At 45.5% G+C, this 19,631-nt stretch overlaps 2 protein-coding genes across 7 annotated transcripts in view; both read left to right on the forward strand.

Moving 5' to 3' along the window:
• The window catches only part of DHDDS (dehydrodolichyl diphosphate synthase subunit), a 33,775-nt gene extending 16,109 nt beyond the window's left edge, over positions 1-17,666 (forward strand). For 3 of the 4 annotated variants that reach the window (XM_044667914.1, XM_044667916.1, XM_044667917.1), the window contains 2 exons: positions 9,109-9,216; positions 15,286-17,666. In XM_044667914.1, coding sequence (XP_044523849.1) covers positions 9,109-9,216; positions 15,286-15,522 — 345 coding nt within the window. In that variant the 3' untranslated portion in view covers positions 15,523-17,666. Of the gene's footprint in view, positions 1-9,108; positions 9,217-14,960; positions 14,964-15,285 lie in introns of all 4 variants that reach the window. The other variant, XM_044667915.1, reaches the window with a different exon arrangement.
• A 739-nt stretch (positions 17,667-18,405) lies between these two features.
• The window catches only part of HMGN2 (high mobility group nucleosomal binding domain 2), a 13,842-nt gene continuing 12,616 nt past the window's right edge, over positions 18,406-19,631 (forward strand). Inside the window, exon 1 of one of the 3 annotated variants that reach the window (XR_006505779.1) lies at positions 18,406-18,803. Coding sequence is in view for 1 of the 3 variants with exons in the window: in XM_044667918.1 (XP_044523853.1) it covers positions 18,789-18,803 (15 nt within the window). In the remaining 2 variants the exon portion in view is untranslated. The remainder of the gene's footprint in view (positions 18,804-19,631) is intronic. The other 2 variants (XR_006505780.1, XM_044667918.1) reach the window with 2 other exon arrangements.

Raw genomic sequence — 19,631 nt, forward strand, 5'->3', positions numbered from 1 at the left:
CAGTGGTTTGCTATTAAGACCCTATCCCTTATCCCCTCCCTTGATTAACTTCCCTTTCTACCCCTCCCTTATTTTTCCCCCTCTTTTTGTTTTTAAAGGCCTTATGAATTCTCTCCCCTTTTTCCCCTCCCTTTTTTTGACCTCCCCACTCCCCTGCTCCCCTTGGTTTATCCCTTCTGACTTTCTCAGAAGGGTTAGATAAGAGTTTTATGTCCCAATGGATAGTATAGCTGCTCTTCCCTCTCCGGGTTGATTACACTGAGAGTAAGGTTTGATTATTACCGCTTAATGCTCTCTTCCTCTCCTTCTTATAATAGTATTTGTCCCCTCTCCTTCTCATGCCCTCTTTGTGTGTAATAGAATATCCTATTTTTCTTATTCACTCAAGTTTCTCTTGGTGTCCCCTACTATTCACCCCCTCTTTCCCATCCCCCATGTCATCTTAGATTATTTAATGTTCCACCCTCACCCTATGAAGTATTCTTCTGATTACTATAATAGTGAATACTATAATAGTGAATAGAGTTCACTACAGAGAATTATACATAACATTTCTCTACATAGGAATACAGATAATTAGATCTCACTGAGGCCCTTAAAAAGGCAAATTTAAAAATTATAAGTTTTCTTTCTTTCCCCTCTGTATCTTATTTACCTTTTTATGTTTCTCTCGATTTTTGTGGTTGGATATCAAACTTTCCATTTAGCCTAGTCTTTTCTGTGCAAATACCTGGAATTCTTCAATTTTGTTGAATGCCCATACTTTCCCCTGGAAATATATAGTCAATTTTGATGGGTAGTTGATCCGTGGTTGCAGGCCCAACTCTCTTGCCTTTCTGAATATCATATTCCAAGCCTTGCGATCTTTTAGCATGGAGGCTGCCAGATCCTGTGTGATCCTGATTGGTGCTCCTTGATATTTGAATTGCCTCTTTCTGGCTTCTTGCAAGATTTTTTCTTTTGCTTGGAAGCTCTTGAATTTGGCAATTATATTCCTGGGCGTTTTCTTATCTGGATCAAATGTCACAGGTGTTCTATGGATCCTTTCAATGTCTATATTGCCCTCTTGTTGTAGGACTTCAGGGCAATTTTGCTGAATAATTTCTTTCAGTATGGAGTCCAGGTTTATTAATTTCTGGTTTTTCTGGAAGACCAATGATTCTCAAGTTGTCTCTTCTAGACCGGTTTTCTTGGTCTGTCACTCTCTCATTGAGATATTTCATGTTTCCTTCTATTTTTTCAGTCTTTTGACTTTGTTTTATTTGTTCTTGTTGTCTTGAGAGATCATTAGCTTCTAATTGCTCAATTCTAGCCTTTAGGGATTGGTTTTCGGCTATAATCTTCTGGTATTCCTTTTCAATCTGGTCATTTCTTGTGTTCAATTTGCGTATCAGTTCATTTGGTTTCTGAGCCTCACTTTCCAATTGCAAGATTCTACCTTTTAAACTGTTATTTTCTTGCCAGATCTCTTCCATTTTCCTCAAAATCTCAGTTTTGAACTCTTCCATAGCTTGTGAGGAGTTTTCCTTATTTGAGGAGGGTCCAGATGCTTGTTTGTTCTCCTCCTCTGTTTGCTCGGTTGTCTGGATTTTCTCTGTATAAAAGTTGTTTGAGTGTTAAAGACTTCTTTTTCTTGTTGTTAATCTTTCTCTTCTGAACTTCCTGAGACTGGGTAGCCATTGTTAGCCCAGCAGCTTCTCAGGTTTATCCTCAGGGTCTGTCTGCGGTCTTTTGGCTCCTGAGGTCTGAGGTCTGGTTTTTTCCAAGGTCAAGTCCCCTGGTGGACCCCCTTGCTTGATCCTCTGCTGGAGGTTTCTTTACAAGTCTCAGGGCGCTGCTTCCACAGTCATATACCCATCTGTACTGGTTCCCCACTCAGGGTTTCAGAGCCTTAGCTCGCGGTTGTGTCTGCCTCCACCCGCGCCTCCAACCGCCCCTGCGCTCTGCTCCCGCGCTCGGAGTTCATGTGCATTCTTTAGCTTTTTGGGGTCCTAAATCTTGCTGCTCTCAGGAACAGGCCCCGGAGCTGCCAATGACTCAATGGGTGCCCCAAACTTGCTCTATTTCTTTTTAGCTAGCTTCGGCGTTATAAGTGGTGTGTGTGGAGGGGATGGGGGTGGGGTGTTTGCTCAGCCCACAATTTAGTGAGAGCTGTTTCACCCCTTTATAGCATGGAAATGTCCCGATTCCACGTACCTTCCACGCTGTGCCCTGTTGCGGGGTCCCTCCGTTCGTCTGGACTTGTTTTTATGTCCCCTTGAGGAGTCTTGTGTGTTTCGGTCAGGAGAGGTTAAGAGCTGCTTTTTACTCTGCCGCCATCTTAACCCGGAACCTCATGTGATATGCTTTTGAATTTCCTCATCATCCTGGTTCCCTTTCTCAGAATGTACTTCAGTTTGTTTTAATGTCCTTCTAAAAATAGGTGCTGTTTTGCTTTTTTGAAATATTTTTTTTTAATCCCTAGTTCTTAAGTACCAAAGTACTTTATTTTACAATTGGGGAAATTGAGTCAGTTTATTAAGCTTAGGAGTATTGTCCATTGAGGTTGGAAAGATAAGGTAAAGTCAGATTGTATAGGATGTTAAAAGCTAAATAGAGGAATTTATATTTTATCCTAGAAGAACACATTCAAGTTGGTTCAGTATGGGAGTGTGGTTAGATCTATGTTTAAGGAAAAATACTCTGGCATCTGTGTGTAAGATAGATAGGAATGAGGAGAAACTTCTAGGCAGGGAGACTATTATTAACAAACTAACTTACAAGAATCTAAGTCGAGGTGATAAAGGTCTAAAGAAAAGTGGAGAGAAGGGGCTGGATATAAGAGATGTTGTGAAGGTACAACAGATTAGATATATGAAGAGGGGAGAGAGTGAAGGGCTCAGTAGATTGCTGAGATGATTAACTTGGGAAACTGGATGGATAGTGGGGCCTTAGATAGAAATGGGAAGTTTGGAAGAGGGGAGGGGTTGGGGAAAAGATAAGTAGTTTAATTTTGGATTTGTTGTATTTAAAGTATGTCTGGGACATTCCATTTGAAATGTCCAGTTAGGGAAGTAGTGATTTAGGGCATAGGCAATGAGGATTAGGAGAGAGACTGGATTTGGATATGGAGATCTGGGAATCATCTACATAGAGTAGATAATCAGGGGAAACTGATGAGAGTATAGAGGGAAAAGAGAAGGCCTAGGACAGTCTTATAGAGTCCCCATACTTCAGAAGCACTAAATAGCTAAGAAATCATCAAAAGAAAATAAGAAAACACAGACAAGGAGGAGGAGAAGCAGGAGAGACTAATACCACAAAATTCCAGAGGAGGGAGAGCATCTAGGAGAAGAGGATGGCCATTGATGCCAAATATAGCAGATAACTCCAAAAGAATTAGGCCTGGGGAAAAACCTTCAGATTTTTTCTTTTATTACAGGTAGTTAATAGAAACTGATGTATTTTTTTTTTAATCCTTATCTTCTGTCTTAGTATCAATACTCAGGATTAATTCTAAAACAGAAGAGCAGCAACAGAGGGGCAATTGGGGTTGAGTGAGTTGTCCAGGATCACATAGTTAGGAAGTATCTGAGGCCAGATTTGTCCCCAGGACTGGCTTTCTATCTACTGTGCTACCTAGCTGCCTGAACTGATGTATTATATGGTTGCGGTTGAGAGGTGAGTTTGGAAGCCATATCACAAAGGCCTGAGGAGTAAGTGAAGAAAGCATGTGGAGGCAAAAAAGGCAGAGATTTTTTCCAGGGAGTTTACTTGAGAAAGGGAGAGCGGGGCATGTTTGCAGACAGTAGGAAAGGAAGCAGTAGACAGAGAGAATACTTGATGAGGCATGATTGAGGATGTAGTCTGCTAGAGAAGATGGGAAGTACACATCTAGTGGGGTTGAGCTTGGCAAGGAGAAATCGTTTTGGGAAGTTGGTTTCTGGGCATTTCCTTGTCCTATTCATCCCTTTAGTCTATAAACTTTGTGAAGGCAAGTCTCTGTAAGCAATGATTGAACCCTGATGCAATGAGTTAGAAAAGACATTCTTCAAATACCATCACAGAATTCATCTCATTCCCTTCTCCTTGTTAGTACTCCTGAGCTGAAGAGTTAGAGGAGCCAAGTGTGCACAGATGTGCCTGCCATGTGGCTGCATAAATATAAGCTGAATTGACCTTTTTTCTTTGTTTAATCTTTCTTATCCAGCCTGGATTTCCTTGTGTGGAAATTCCCTCTACCAATGCAGTTTGGCGGCTGATCTTTATGGTCTCAGAGAGTTGCCCAGGACATTAAGAGATTGAGTGACTTGCCCACATTAACATGTTAAAATGGTGTTCCACTGTGCTGCTTTGCTCCCAGAGCATATCATTTGTTATTAGGAATCAGATTGAATCTAGATTTTTGGAGGTGCTAGTCCCATCGTCTTCCTTGTAAGTGTTCAGCTCTGGGCACTAGATTTTAAAAGAGAGGCCACATTGATTAATTGAAAACATGAAACAAATTTCATGAAGAATAAGTTGTATGAACTGAGGATATCCAAAATTTCGGGGAAGGGGCCCAGTCACAGAGTGTGAAAGGGAGAACAAGCTTGTTCTTGGTATCTTGTTTCTGCAATGGCTTAAAATCACACAGCTAGGAAGTATCTGAGGCCAAATTTGAACCCAGGACCTCCCTCTCCAGGATTAGCTTTCTGTCCACTGAGCCACCTAACTGTCCTAGGTTTTACACATTTAAAAAGGTACACTGAACTGCCTGCTGGGAAATTCCAGATTTGCACTGGAAAAGACCATAGAGACCATTTACTCCAATCCCTTATTTTATGGATGAAATCTCTACAGCCCCAGAGTGCTGGGGATTTGTCTAAATTGGTACCCCTTCTAAGCATGAGAGGTAGGACTTCAGCCCATGTCTGCTGCTTCCAGGGCCAGTGCTATCTCTCCTAGGCTGCACTGGGACTCTGAGGCAGCATCTGATGAAGGGGATGATCTAATGGAGCCAGACAGGTTGGCCGTACAGGTGGGAGGATGGGGAGTCCCTGTAGGCTTCAAGGCCCTCTTCTATAAAATGAGTTTGAACCAGATGGACTCTGTAGTCCCTTTTAGCTCTAAATCTATTATCTTCTGTAATGCTCATCAATAGCTTAAACACTTCACATTTCTCTATCTTCATTTTACAACTGGAAGGTCACCCAGGTGTGGTATGTGGCCAAACCATGCCTAAAACCAAGTCTTCTCACTCTGTTCCAGTTGTCAATAAACATGTTCCAACCAAGACTGAATACCTGTCTGCCATACAGGGATCCCACAGAGGCAAGCTAGGTGAGAGGTTGGATTCTATTTATTTAAAACATTATGAGGCAGATGCAGATAGGTGGCTCAGTGGATTTAGAGACAGGAGATCCTGGGCAAGTCACTTAACAAATCCCCTCCTCCCCACTATTTCCTAGCCCTTGCCATTCTTCTGCTTTGGAACTAGTACTTAGTATCAATTCTAAGATAGAAGGTAAGGGATTTTTTTTTAACTATTAAGAATTTTTTTTAAATAGCCTTAATATTGCCTCTGCTTACTATAATTTATACTGGCAACACTCCTTCCCCCAACACTATCACCACCAGTTCTCAAATGCCTATGATCATTTTTTCCTTATTAACAACATGCAAAAATCATTTGTACATCCAGTGGCATCTGGATTACATATTAAGCTGTGTGGTACTGGATGTTGGAACCAGAGGAATAAGTTTTGCCAATTAGTGGTTGAATCCTGGTCAGACTTGTGCTTTAGAAAAATCATTTTGAAAGACAAATGGAAGAACAGAAAGAGAGTTGAGGCAAGGAGACAGATTAGAAAGCTATTGCAATAGTCCAAACAAAAGTTGTTGAGGTGGAATCTGATTGCAGATCAAAGCAGACCATCCTTTACTTTATTTCTTTCCTGAGTTTTTTATTGTACATATGATATGTTTCTTCATTCATGACAGAGGAATATGGAAATACGTACTGCATGAAAGCACTGATATAACCTACTTCAGACTATTTACTGCCTCAGGGAGCTAGGGAAGAGGGAAGGAGGGAGAGAATCTGAATTGAAAAATGTCAGAAAACAACTGTCAAAACTTGCTTCTATGTATAATTGAAAAAAATATTTTAAAAAAACACTTGAAAAAAGTTGAAATGGCTACAAGACACTCAATTCAAGTTATACAAAAGGCAGAATGCAAGAGCTTGGTAGGTCAGGATATATAACTGTAGGAATCAACATAGAAATGATAATTATAAACTTTTAAGTATAATGTAAATATAAGTAATTCTTATTATTGATGTTATTATTATTATTATTATTTTATTATTATTATTATTATTATTATTATTAAGCTTAACAAGCATTCTATTAGGGGGTACCATGGACTTTGCTTCAACATAGCAGATGCAGAATGACTAGACCAGAGAGAATGGATTGTGTAATATTCTGTCTGGTCTTCAGCTTCTCCCAGAACCACCAGTGGGTTTGATTTATGTTCATTTCCAATAGTGTAGTCCATATCTAAGATGCCTGCTTTGCCCTGATGATTTCAGCAGCTCTCAAGTATTTGCAGTAGTTGGAGTCTAGGGAGCTTAAGTGTTGATGAATCAGGATATTAAAGAAATAAACCATATTTGTGGAAATTTTTTTTAAAAGTAAGATAGTATATAGTATAGAGGGAGAAAAGAGCTCAGAAGAAAGTATTGGGTGAGTGGATGTGCCTTAGATGAGGATTTAGCAAAGGAAACTCAGGAGCTGTAGACAAGCAGGCAAAGAACGAAGAGGGAGCAGTGTCTTGAAAACCTGGAGAGGAGAGAGTATCCAAGAGGAGAGGATGATGGACAAGGTCAGTCAGAGGTTGTAGAGAGATTAAGAAGGATGAGGATTAAGAATAGGCCATTAGATTTGGCATTTAAGTGATCACTAGTAACAGGAGACAGCAGTTTCAGAGAAAGTTTCAAAGGCCAGATTATAGAGGTTTTAGAATCAAGTTAGAGGAGAGGAAGTTGAGGCACCTACTGTAGACGACTAATCTAAGGAATTTAGCCAAAGAGAATATTCTAACGGTAGTGTGAATGGTTGTGTCTAGTGAAGGTTTTTTTAAGAATGAGGAAATGTGGACCTATTGAGGAGCTGAGGAGAAGAGGGTCCCTCAAAGAAATAGTCCCTGATTTCTCTTGGCTACTGAGAGGAATATTCTTTCAGGCTGCATTTATAAAAATAGACTATTCAAGGAAAGTAAATATCACACTTATCTCTGTCTAGACCAAGGATGGTGAACCTTTTAGAGACAGAGTGCTGGGTCCCCCCACCTCCCCACATGCTGGGTATACCCTGCTTCCCCACACAGGACAGGGAGGAAGCACTTCCATTGGGTTGCAGGGCAAAGGAGTGGGTAAAGTGAGGAATGTCCTCAGCAAGTGTAGAGAGGGGGAGGGGAATAGTCTGAGCACTCTGCTGCCCACCTTACCCCCATGCACTCCCATTGGCTGCTGGGCAGAGGGGTGGGGGGATGTGAAAAAATGTCACGTGCAGTAGAGAGGGGGAGGGGGTAGCAGCTGCACTGGAGTCCCTCTCTGCCTTTCTAGTAACAAACCTGGAGGGAGGTGGTGGCTAAGTGCCCACAGAGAGTCTCTGTGTGCTATCGTTGGCACCCGTGCCATAGGTTCAGCATCACTGGTCTAGACCGTATTCTCAGCATTGTTTTCATTTTAGGATAACCTCTTTAAGAGTGACTTTAGGAGCAATTAGGTAGCTCAGTGGAAAGAGGGCCAGGCCTGGAGTCAAGAAGACCTGGAATCAAATGTGACCTCAGATACTTCCTAGCGGTGTGACCCCAGGCAAGCCACTCAACTCTGATTGCCTAGCCCTTGCCACTCTTCTGTCTTAGAACTGATACTATGACAGAAGGTAAGTTTAGAAAAAAGAATGTCTTTAACTAGAAACTAAGGCTAAGGAATCTGGACACCAAAGTATCAGTGAAGGATTTTTACCTTGGGGAGCAGGATAGATTTCTTTAGCTCCTTTGAAGGACTGTTTGAACAGACTTTGTGTGTTGTTTCAGTCTCTCACAAGGATCAGTGAATGAATGTGTGAAAAGTAACCACCAGGAATAGTTAACAAGGAGCTTAGCCAATCATCTTTTCTGTCTCTTCCTCTTTCATCCACTTTGGGAGGGTCCTGTTCTTCCTCTTCCAATGTTGTGTTGGGGAATACAGCTGAAGTCACACGGACTAAAGTCAACACTGCCTCACGGTGGTCCTGGGATCATTGATTTAGGTGAAGCCAACTCCTCATTTTTAGAAATGAGGAATTAGCCCAGGAAGGTTTTTTGTTTTGTTTTTTAAACCCCTATCTTCTGTCTCGGACAATGCTGAGAATTAGTTCCAAGGCAGAAGAGTGGCAAGGACGAGGCAATGGGGATGAAGTGACTTGCCCCAGGGTCACACAGCCAGGAAGTGTCTAAAGCCAGATTTGAACTTAGGACTTCCTGTCTCCAGGCCTGGCTCTCAATCCACTGAGCCACCTCTCCTGCCCCATGCCCAGGGAGTTTTTGAGTTACTTACTTGTGGTCATCCCTGAGGTACACATAAGAGAATGATTTTTTTTTTTACCCATACCTTCTGTCCTATTAACAACTCTTGAGACAGAAGGGCAAGGGCTAGGTAATTGGAGTTAATTGATTTGCCCAAGGTCACCCAGCCAGGAAGTGTCTGAGGCCAGATTTGAACCTGGGTCCTCCTGACTCTTAGTCTTGGGCTATACCCAATGTGTTATCTAGCTGCTACAGCTTCCTCATAAGTAGCAATGTCCCTGCTTTACAGATAAAACATTAAAGAAGAGAGGTTAAGGCACTATTTCAAGGCCACAAAGCTAGTGAATATCAGAGGTGGGATTTGTGTCCAGGCCTTTTTGTCTTAACGCATTCCAGCCACCATACTGCTATGCTTCCCCTTGTCCCAGGGTTTTTTAGCATCCGCCCTCAGCCACATCCCACCTCCTGGAGCTAGACCTCCTTTGGAAACCCAGAGGCTGGGAAGGGATAGTGAGGTCTCATAGGCAGAGTGGTTGAGCTGTGCTTCTCTTCTCTCCTCACCCCTGCTAGACTTCTCACTCTTGCCTGGTGTTCCAACCCATTCTCTGGCCAGAATATTCCTTCTGGAACCTCTGTGAAGCCATCTTGCAGTTCCAGGTGAACCACAGCATGTTACAGGTAAGAACCCCAGAGTCTACCTAGAGAAATGGCCAGGGAGGGGAGGATATGGAGAGCATGTAGGCCAGAAGCCCTCTTCTTTCCCCACAGAGGAGGCCCACTGTCCTGGGATTCTCATTCCAGCGCACAGTGGTAGATAAGGCCTGAGTCATGCACAGGATCATTGGCAGGAGAGTTGACCACCCCTTGTTAAGATTTGTCTCTCAAACAAAACCAGGATCTTTGTAGGCCTTACAGTTCTCTGTGCTGTAACTCACAGGATATCCAGGACTGGGCTAGATGGAATGGCTTCCCTGTCATTCAAATTCCTTAGTCCAAAATCACAAACATCACACCACTTGGCCTCATTGATTTGGTCTTGTTCAGCAAGCCCTAGAATACTAGAACTTGGGGCTCTTCTTCAGTGGGTTTCACAACCATCTCCTTCAAAACTGTACTTGAAGAAAGTACAGTAATGCCTCATTTATCTGGCATTATGTGGAATGAACTGTTCCACAAAGGGGAATTTTCCACTTAATTAACTCTTACCCCTTTAAGGGCAGAACCTTTTCACTTAAAATTTAACCATTTTTAAAACAGAAATTGCCCTAAAATACATTTCATGCTTCCCTGACCTCTTAAACAGAGTATATTGTCTATAATTTAACTGGTTCTTACTAACTTAAGATCATCCTTCTTCTGTCATTCTGCCTGCCTTTAGCACCACTCCACATCATTTCTAATGTGCCTTATAATGCAGAAAAATTAGAATTAGAAGACATTAGAAGTGTGTCTAAAACAAAAGGAGGGCCAAACTGTGAATAAGGGAGGCCTAAGAGTGAATAAGGAACATGGGCCTTGTGGTAGTGACTGTGGCTGTCAAGAAACATTTTTTACTTTTGGATTTCCTTCCCCCTCCTCCCCTTTGCAATCACAGGACCCTATAGGTGGTTGGTACACATTGGAATCCATTAACCAGCCCAGCTTTGTTGTCAGGATTCTGGGCTACCTTGCATGGTTTCCCGGAGCAAACAGAATCCAGACAAAAAAATTCCCCCTTGAAACCAGTAAAGGCATTAGTCTGGCTCAGCATGGCCAACTTACTTTGACCTGAGGAGACAGCAGTGAACTGTGGTTTTTTTTGTGTGCCACAAGAATTTTGAAGTGTCCTGACTGGATTCCAGTGGGAGTTAAGGGGGTAGAAGGATTAGGGGTAGGAGACAGGCTATCAGGGCTTTCCAGGGTTATAATTTTATTCTTGGCCCTATAAAGGATATTGGTTGACTCTTAGAAAAATTACTTGTGATCTTGACTTGTTGAGAGGTTTATTGAGCATATTTGTGGTCACACTCTGGGTATAATAGTTGAGTGCAGAAATTTTGGCCTAGGAACCACAGGACCTACCCTCAGCAGACCTGTGCCTTGAGGAAAGCTTTTTCTCTCTAAAGTTTTCCTCGTCTCTAATACATGGATAATATTTCCTGTCCATCTCCCTTCTCAGGGTGATTGGAAGCATCTAAGGAGATAGTTGGTGAGCATTTCCTTTTTGTGGGAATACCGTCCCCTGTGTGAACTGTGCCCTGTCTCTGGCCCTCTTAAAGGGAGAACCTACTTTTTTTTTTTTTTTTTTTTTTTTTTTTAACCATTACATTCTGTCCTGGTCACGATTCTTAAGACAGAAGGACAAGAGCTAGGTAAATGAAGTTAAGTGACTTGTCCAGGGTCATACAGCTAAGAACTATCTGAGGGCAGATTTGGAGTCCTTCTGACCCAAGGCCTGGTGCTCTCTCTGTGGAGCCACCAGCTGTCCCAAGAGCCCACTTTCACACAGCACAACAATGTTAAAGGCAAGACTTAGATTTTCTTTATTCAAAGTCCAAGACTTCAGGAATCCCACCATGCTGCCTTTTGAGAAAAGCAATAGTTGACACAAATGTTAAATTTTATGTCTTTTATATGGTTTTTAAAAAATTTGTGTTATTTATAAATTATTATGTACATAAATATGTTTACATATACACACACAACTATATATAATTTTCTATCTTTTAGATATTCCCATTACTGAAGGGAGGGAATAAAACAACCAAAATAGGAAGAAGATCAATAACAATAACATGTTTGTACAGCACTTTAGTGTTTCAAACATGTTCTCATCACAACAACTCTGTGACTCATGAAGAATTTTCAGGGATTTTTCAGTCCAGATCTATGATTTCATCCTTGTAGGGAATATGTGACTCTGAGCAGCTGAAGGGCTTGCCCATGATAATATCACTAATATGGATGAGAAGCAAAACTCCAAACTCAGGTCTTCCTGATTCCAAGGCCAGCCCTCTATCCATTTCCCTGCTCTGTCTATCACATACTTTGCCCATTTCATAGAAAGGGAAATTGAGACACAAAGATGAACTGACTTATCAGGAGTCGCCACTTTATTATCAGAGCTAGGGAAAATCTAGTTCTAGTGACTATGAGTGTAATAGTCTCTCTACAATTCTACCACCAATACAAAAAAAAATAATCAGGCGTCCCTGCTTATAAGTTGTGAAATGGTTGTGAATCTGGTCATGAAATGACTTGTGCCCATAAAGAGATACTTAACAATATGAGGTACTACTCTATGATATTAGAATCCAAGAGATATGTCGAGATTTTTATTTGTCTACTATTTAAATGGCATCAATTATATGTGGAAAAGAGAGTCAGGAGACCTGGGTTCTATTCCTGTGTTTCCCACTGACTAGCTATGTTAACCTTGGAAAAATAATTATTCCAACCTGGGCCTTACTTTCTTCATCTGTAAAGTGAAATTAAATGATAGAGGATTTCTGAAGGAAGATCCCTTCTCACTTGAATGGTCATAGAGAGCTTCATGGAGGAAACAGAACTGGAGCTGGACTTTGAGATTAGCCATGCCTCAGAGAGTATGGAAGGAAGCAAGAAAGTCCATCAGGGCAGGCACCATGTGAACTCAATGCACAGGAGGGACCTGGAGTCAGGGAGATGGGCAGAGACCAGCAGGAACATCTAGGTGAGCAGCAAGAAATCTAGAGGCAGTGAGGAGGAAAAGAAAGGGCAGGAATCTTCAGAGACAGGATGTGTTTCAGCTCTTCACTACATTTATTTCTATGCCCAGAGGAGAAGGAATCTTTGTTATTCTTCATCAGATTGTAAACCAGTGCTGTTCACCAGCTCTTTACTCAAATCAAAGATTTCTTGTCCATTTTATGACTTCATCCTTCTGGGCTTCCATTTCCTTCTCTTAAAAAAATGAGGCAATGGGACTGGTTGATCTCTAAGCACTGTTTCAGTTCTAAAAAAAAAATCTGCAGTTCTATGTAAATATCATGAATCAGTTGACAAATAATGCAATAAATACAACCCACTCAAGTAAGCATCTCTAAGTGCCTGTGTGTGCTAGGCACTAAGTAACAAACACAAGTGAGGCAGTGGCTCCCCTTGATCTCCTCACATTCAATTGGAATGCCATGACAAACGAGCAGGAAAGCACTGAAGGCTTAGACTGCTCAGTCAGAGGATGGGCTTGGTTTAGCTCTTGGTGGCATGGTTAGCAATGAGCTTGGATTCAAATTTTGGCTTTGCTGCTTATTCCCTGTCTGACCCTAGACATGCTGGCCTCTTTGGATTTCAGTTTTCTTATTTGTGAAATAAAGCTGTTGAACTAGCCAGCCTTTAAGGTTTCTTCCCACTATAAATCTATGAATCTTTGGCTCTTTTAAAATAATAATAATAATAGTATTTATATCACTCTTTAAGCATTGCAAAGCACTCCTCATGTAATCCTCAGAACGGCCCTTTGAGGGAGGTGCTCTTTGTCTCCATTTTACAGATGGGGAAACAGAGAGTTTAAGTGACTTGCCCAGGTCACATAGCTAAGCTGAGGTAAAAGTTGAACTCAGGCCTTGATCCACTTTTGACATTTAGCTGCCTCAGAGGACTAAGTCCTAGCCTGACCCTGACCGTACCACCTTTATGACCTCAGCCAAATCACTTAATGAGGAGTGCCCACAAGATCAAGTGAGATGTTGTTGAGTTATGCCTGACTCTTCATGACTCCATTTGTGGTTTTCTTGGTCAAGATCCTAGAGTGGTTTGCCATTATCTTTCTCCAGTTCATTTTATAGATGAGGAAACTGAAGCAGACAGGGTGATGTGACTTGCCCAAGGTCACCCAGCTAGTAAATGTTTGAGACTGGATTTGAACTCAAGAAGGGGAGTTTGCCTGACTCCAAGCCCAGCATTCTTAAGTACTATGCCACCTAAAAGAAGAAAGCACTCTAAATGGGGAGAGATGATTAGTAAAGGAAGGAAGGAATACATTTGGACCCACAGAATAGAATTAGTTTTCTCCATGGGTTTGGCAGAGGGAAGTGCTCTGTCAGATTGGCAGGAGGATAGCCAGTGGGAGATGACAGTTGGGTCTTGACTGACCCAACAGGCCTTTCTATTCACTTGTGTCAGGCATTGACCTAGTCTGGGCTCCTAGAAGAGACATTCTAGCTACATCTTGAAGAATACTGAGTACTGTCCATCTGACACCAAGTATTAAGTCTAAATAATTCAAGGCCATTGGGGGATAGAAGTGTAGGACATTCCCTACCCAAGGATGTTACTATGTGTAGAGCTTTGGGCAGTACCAAAAATATAATTTTATTTGGTCATTGCTCTCAAAGAGTTTATTAATCTGGTTCCAATCCAATTATAATTTAAGGAACTGTGGATGGTATGGACAATTAAGGCTTCAAGATCTCATTCGAAAATCACTTCTTGTCTTCATATTCTTGCTAAGTAAGCATTGAAGGGAGTACAAAGATGAATAAATCAAAGTCTTTGCCCTCGGCAAACTTATAGTCTAGTAGGGAGCCATGCTTCAGAGGAATTCCTTTGATTAATAAATCTTCAAGGAAAAAGACTCTGGCTAATGGAGACAATAGGCTTAGAACCCAGGAGACCTGGGCTTCAGAGTTCTCTTGCCAAAAGATCAAATTGGACTAAGGTCTCTTCTCATCTGACAGAGAGTCTAGGAGCTCGTCTGTGCTAAACACTAAAGGGGGTGGGATCAAACTCAAACAGAACCGAGATCTAGACTTAAGGGCTCCTCTTGGTTGCATACCAACTTAGTTTATATATTTCTTTCTTTTATTATTATAGTAATACATTAAAATCAGACTGGAACCACAGGATTCAGGTTGAACTAAGGAGTGTGGTGAAGGGAGCTAAGCGTCACAGTGGGTAGAGAACCCTAAGCCCAGAATTAAGAAGATTTCTCTTCCTGAATTCAAATATGGCCCCAAACACTTGCTAGCTGTGTGACCCCTGTCACTTAACCTGCCTGCCTCAGTTTTCTTTTTTGTAAAATGAGGATAATGACAACACCTACCTCCCAGGGCTGTTGTAAGGACCAAATGAGAGAATAATTGTAAAGTGCTTAGCACAGTACCTAGCACACAGGAGGTGCTTAATGCGTGCTTATTTCCTTCTCCACAATTGGTGGGGTTGGAGCATTATGAAAGAGCAACATGATATCAGAAGAATGCTGGACTTGAAATCAGAGGACACTGATCTTGAACAAATATCCTAACCTGCCTGAACCTTACTTCCTTAATCTGTAAAACAGGGCAATAACAGCAGCACCTTCTCCCAGGTATAGTTGTAAGGAAAGTGGTTTGTATATTTGAAGGGCTGTTTAATTGCTAGCTTATGGTGTTGCTGGAGACCCTGAAGCATGAATTTGAATTGAGCAGGTAGAGTCAGGGTTGGGAGGAGGCAAGCAGGTAACCAGAGGAAAGTATAGCTTCTTTGTGGCTCCCCAGCAGCCCAGTTTCTGCATTCTCCCCTTCCCCGTTGGGTCTCCGTAGCAATTTCCTTGGAAGCATAAGCGGGCTTTGGAGGTTTTCGCCAGCATCACTCAGCTGTCCCTAGAATTTATCCTTATCTCCCCTGACATCCTTTCCCCCCTTCACCTCCTCCCATATCACCCTAAGCCCTTCTTGTCCAAAGTAGTCACCCTACTCTGCCCTGCTCAAACCTTATCCATGTTCCCCTTTCCCTGCTTGTCTCCGGCAGAAGGCCAGAGACTCGTATGTGGAGGAACGGAAGAGGCAGCAGCTGGAGAGTGACCAGGCCGCGGTGACAGAGCAGCTGCTCCGAGAGGGCTGTGGGTCTAGCAGGGACAGCCAGCTTCGGCGCATTCTCTTGCACAAACGCTCATCAGGACGAGAGGAACGGGTCCAGGGCTTCTTGCAGGCCCTGGAACGCAAGCGTGAAGAGTGGCTGGCACGCCTGGGCACGGCGTCATCATGAGAGGGCAGGTGGCCCATTGGTATTCCTGCTCACTGGCCAAGGGCCCTGCTCCACCATTCCGGAGGAGAGTCAACTTGGGTTTTAATACGATTTGCTGTAACCCTAGGAACAGGTGGGATGGGGATTGGGCCTTTCTGCTGAGCTAGATTCTTTATCAACCTTTGTCCGACCCCCACAGAGGGGTTGGTTAGGGATAACAGGTTGTGGGTTGGTGTCTTTGTGGCACCTGGTAGCTCTTACCACAAGCTGCACAGGCAGCTTGGTAAGCAGCAGATCCTGACCTGTTCCTTCAGAGCTGTCACTTCCTGAGCTTCTGGTGACCAGGTTTCCTTATCTTCCAACAAACACAGTCTCACCCTCAAGATGGGACTTTTTAAATCTAAGATTGTTTGGGTATAGAGTGCTTCCCACTCCAGAAAGCACTACTAACTACCATCTTGGCCAGCCTCCCACTCCTCTACCTCCCTGCCTCTGTTTTTCTCACAACAGGTTTTATTTCCCTTTGGATTTGATAGCAGAAAGCTGTTTGGGGGTGGGGGCAAGAGAGGATGGAAAGCTGACCATCTGCTTCCCCCGTGAGCATTTCCACCTGGGATCTGCTGTTGTATCTTCCCCCACCCATGGCTTGTCAGGTAGCCCTGATTGCTCTGCTAAAAACCTGGGCTCCCCCAACAGTGGAGCCAGGCCTGTGAAGACAATCCAATTACCTATTGTTGACTCAGCCCACACATGCTTTTCTCAGGCAGGGTCATGGGGCCAGGCTCTCCTCCTTGCCAGAGCTGGGCCTCTTAACTTGGCTAACTAGGAAGGACCAGTATGTCCATTTGGCTGGGACTCTTTCGGACACATCAAGGCCAGAAGGCAAGATGAATCCCCTAACGGCTCCGATGCCCACCTCCTGCAGCCCTAGCTATGACAGTCTTGGCCCCACTGAGAAGCAAAGCTGGTGTCTGAGCCATCTTGGAAAAGGCCCATGTGGTAGCAGTTCCTCCACTTTTGGCCTTAGTAGGGTGGACCTCACAGTATGAAGGAGAGGGAAGGTTAAAGGCAGTGTCCTTCCTTTCCCTCTCCTTGTCCTAACCAAGACGCAAAGCTGCTCAGAGGATTACCAGCTTGGCCCCTTTACGGCTTTGAAAGAGCTGTCTTGCTTGAGCTCCTCTCCTTCAGGTGCTTGGGATAGCAGCAAAAGCTGTAAGGCTGTAATCCCATCCTGATGCCAGCCACTCCTGTCCCTTCTGAGATCTCCAGACATTTTCCCACAAGTCTGTCAAAGGTTGTCTTTTTTCCAGTAATTTGGCCCCCAGGTATCTTTATTGTAATCTCCACTTTTGGAACCAGGCATGTCACCCCAGAAATATTAAGGCTATTAGGCAATACCTTCCCTTTGGAATAATCTCATCCCTCTCCCTGGTGCTGGCACAGGGTTCCCAGAGAGCAGGTGCTATGTAGTTCCTAGCTTTTAAATGGGGCCGCTGACAGCTTTAATTAGGAAGCCATGAATTATAATGCTATAATTTGAAGCCCTACAATTAAGAGGGAACAAGGGGCTGGAGGCAATGAACAGAATTGGCCTCTATTTGAGTTTGACTGATGGATGGTGTAGTCCTGTTTCTCTACCTGCCTAGATTGGTCAAGATTGACTTGGGTTACAAGGGAGGATGGCCCAGGTGATTAATGGACTTGGTATCCCTAATTAGCCTGCAGTCTTGGGTTCTGGGAAAGGTGTGTGGGGTGGGGTAGGGAGGAGTTACACCCCAGGGCCCTGAGATGTAGCAATGGGCTTGGAGGAAGAGAGAGACCACAGTTCGTAGCTATGCCACACAGGTGGTTTGAATTTGTACCATTGTGGCTATACCTTAGTTGCAAGGACCTGCTGGTCTTCATTCTCACCCCGTTACCAAGCAATACCTCAGAAATCGGGTAGTATCTAATTGGAATAGCCCACCCCTGTTTATTAATCTGTAGCCCCCTGAGCTTCAAATACATTAAAAAGGAATATCTATCACCTGTAGAAGTTGTTTGCTACTAGTGCAATGGAGGACCTTGCTTAGAGGGACAATAGCTACCTCTCCAGATTCCCAGAGTCCCTTGTGTGGAGTGTTGGTGGGAGCGAGGGAAAACGCCCTTTTCTCATTCCCCATTACAGCCCGTTTCCCTGTTTACTCTTTAGTCCCTTGGGTCCCCTGCAACTCTGTGCAGTTTTTAGGAGAGGTTTAAAAAGGGGGGGGGGAGTTGGGGGGTACTGGGAGAGAGGCTACCAATCATTTTTGCTGTGTTTACGTATGCTGGCTTTATTGGAACAGCCTGGGGTACTTTTGCACGGAGTGTGGTAGCTTTCTTGCCTTCAGTCCCGTACTCCGCAGGGCGGGGGCGACTTAAGAGGGGTCACGGTGGGGTGGGGGGCTGTTAATGGGGAGGCCACTGGGCGTGAAGGAGGGTGCTGAAAGGACAGCTCCCACCTGGCCTACTTGCCGTGTCCCACGTCACCCGAATATCCCCGTTCCGCCCAGCCCGAAACCCCTTTCTGCTGGGGAAAAAAACGAGCCTCCAGGTAAGTTGTCTGGGAGGCGTCCGTGGAACCGCGGCTCCGAGAGCTGCACGTCCGGCTGCACCAAGCCGTATACCCCACTTCGTTCCTTCCCTTCCTCAGCGCTTGTGTGCACGCGAAGCAGCGGGAGCAGCGCAGGCTGGCGGCTTGGGCGCTGCCAAACTGCGCGCAACAAACCGCTGCTTTCGGTGGAGGCTCGCAACCCCCACCCCTGGGGCCCCCTAGTAGGGGGCAGGGGAGGGGGAGGGAATCCAGAATGTATCCTGGGTATTGCTAGAGAACGAAGTGCCTTGGTTGCATAAGGTGGAAGGAACTTGGGAGTTTGCAAAACCAAGCTTTAGGCAGGAGTCCAAGCCCACCCCTCTTGCGCCTCGTATTTAGCGCGCGCCTCCCTAGCCTGCCCGATGCCCCCCCCGCCCCCACCGCGCGTAGTCGTCTCGCGCTCCCCACTCCAATCTCGCCCCATCCCCTCTGAGGAGGTGAGTTTAAACCCCGCCCACGTGACCCCAACTGGGCCAATGAACGGCGGCGGGAGGTGAAATCCGGTTCTAACCGGTCCGGGGCTCCCAGCGCTATAAAAACTTTATAAACCCCCCGGAGCCCAAGCAGTGCGAGGAAGAGGAGACGGGAGCGACCCCCGGACCGGCCGCTGCCGCCACTGCAACCTGCACCCAGACTCCGCTGTTGCCGCCGCTCCCGCCCCTCCGCCGTCACCACCATGCCCAAGAGAAAGGTACGTGGCGCGGGGGCCCGGCTTGGGCGCGGAATCGCCGCCGCCTCCCTTGGGCAACGGGGTGCAGGCGGGCGGGCCCGAAGAGGGAGGCCTCGGGGCCGGGGCGGAGCGCGGCCCTTCCTCGCTCCGGGGCTCTGGCGCCTGCGGGTGGCAGGGGCCATATTGGAGGGGCCGCCGCGGCGGCGGCGGGAGGAGCCATGTTGGCGGCTGTTGATCCTGCTCCCCTTCGGGGCCTGTCAGCCTCCTTCTCCCTTTTCCCTCCTCGAGAGCCCCGCGCGACCCCGCGCGCCGAGCCCCCTCCCCTCCCCTCCAGGTAGTCAATTCAAACCCTAAAGGGCGGGAAAACTGAGGCGCGCGCGGGGCGGAATGGAGTGGGGAGGGGGGAAATGAGGAATAGTGGGGGGTGGGGAGGGGGCGGGGGAAGGGAAAGGACGCGCTGCCGCCAAAAACCGCCGCGCGGCGGGGAAGGGGGCGGGGCCAACCGTCCCCTGCGGGGGCGGTGCCTGCACCACGTGTCCGCGCCCCGCCCCTCGGCACGGGGCGACCGAACCGGAGTGGGACGCAGGGAGCGCGAGGCCGCCCACGCCCCCCTGGCCCGCGCCCGAGCCCCACGCTGGCGCGCGCCGGGGGTTTATTATTCTCTCTTTCCACCCCCTCCCTTCACCCGGCGCCAGCCGCTCTGCGCGCGCGCTGCAGCGCTCGACGGGTGCCATGGAAACGGGCACCCGAGGCCCCTCCCCTCCGCGGGGGCGGGGGAGCGGGAAGGGGGGGGGTATTTGCACCATCTGCAGCTGTTGCTTCTGCCTCTTGGAGACACCCGGCGCTGGC

The sequence above is a fragment of the Gracilinanus agilis genome, chromosome 3 (assembly GCF_016433145.1).
Source record: "Gracilinanus agilis isolate LMUSP501 chromosome 3, AgileGrace, whole genome shotgun sequence".
NCBI classification, from domain to species: Eukaryota; Metazoa; Chordata; class Mammalia; order Didelphimorphia; family Didelphidae; genus Gracilinanus; species Gracilinanus agilis.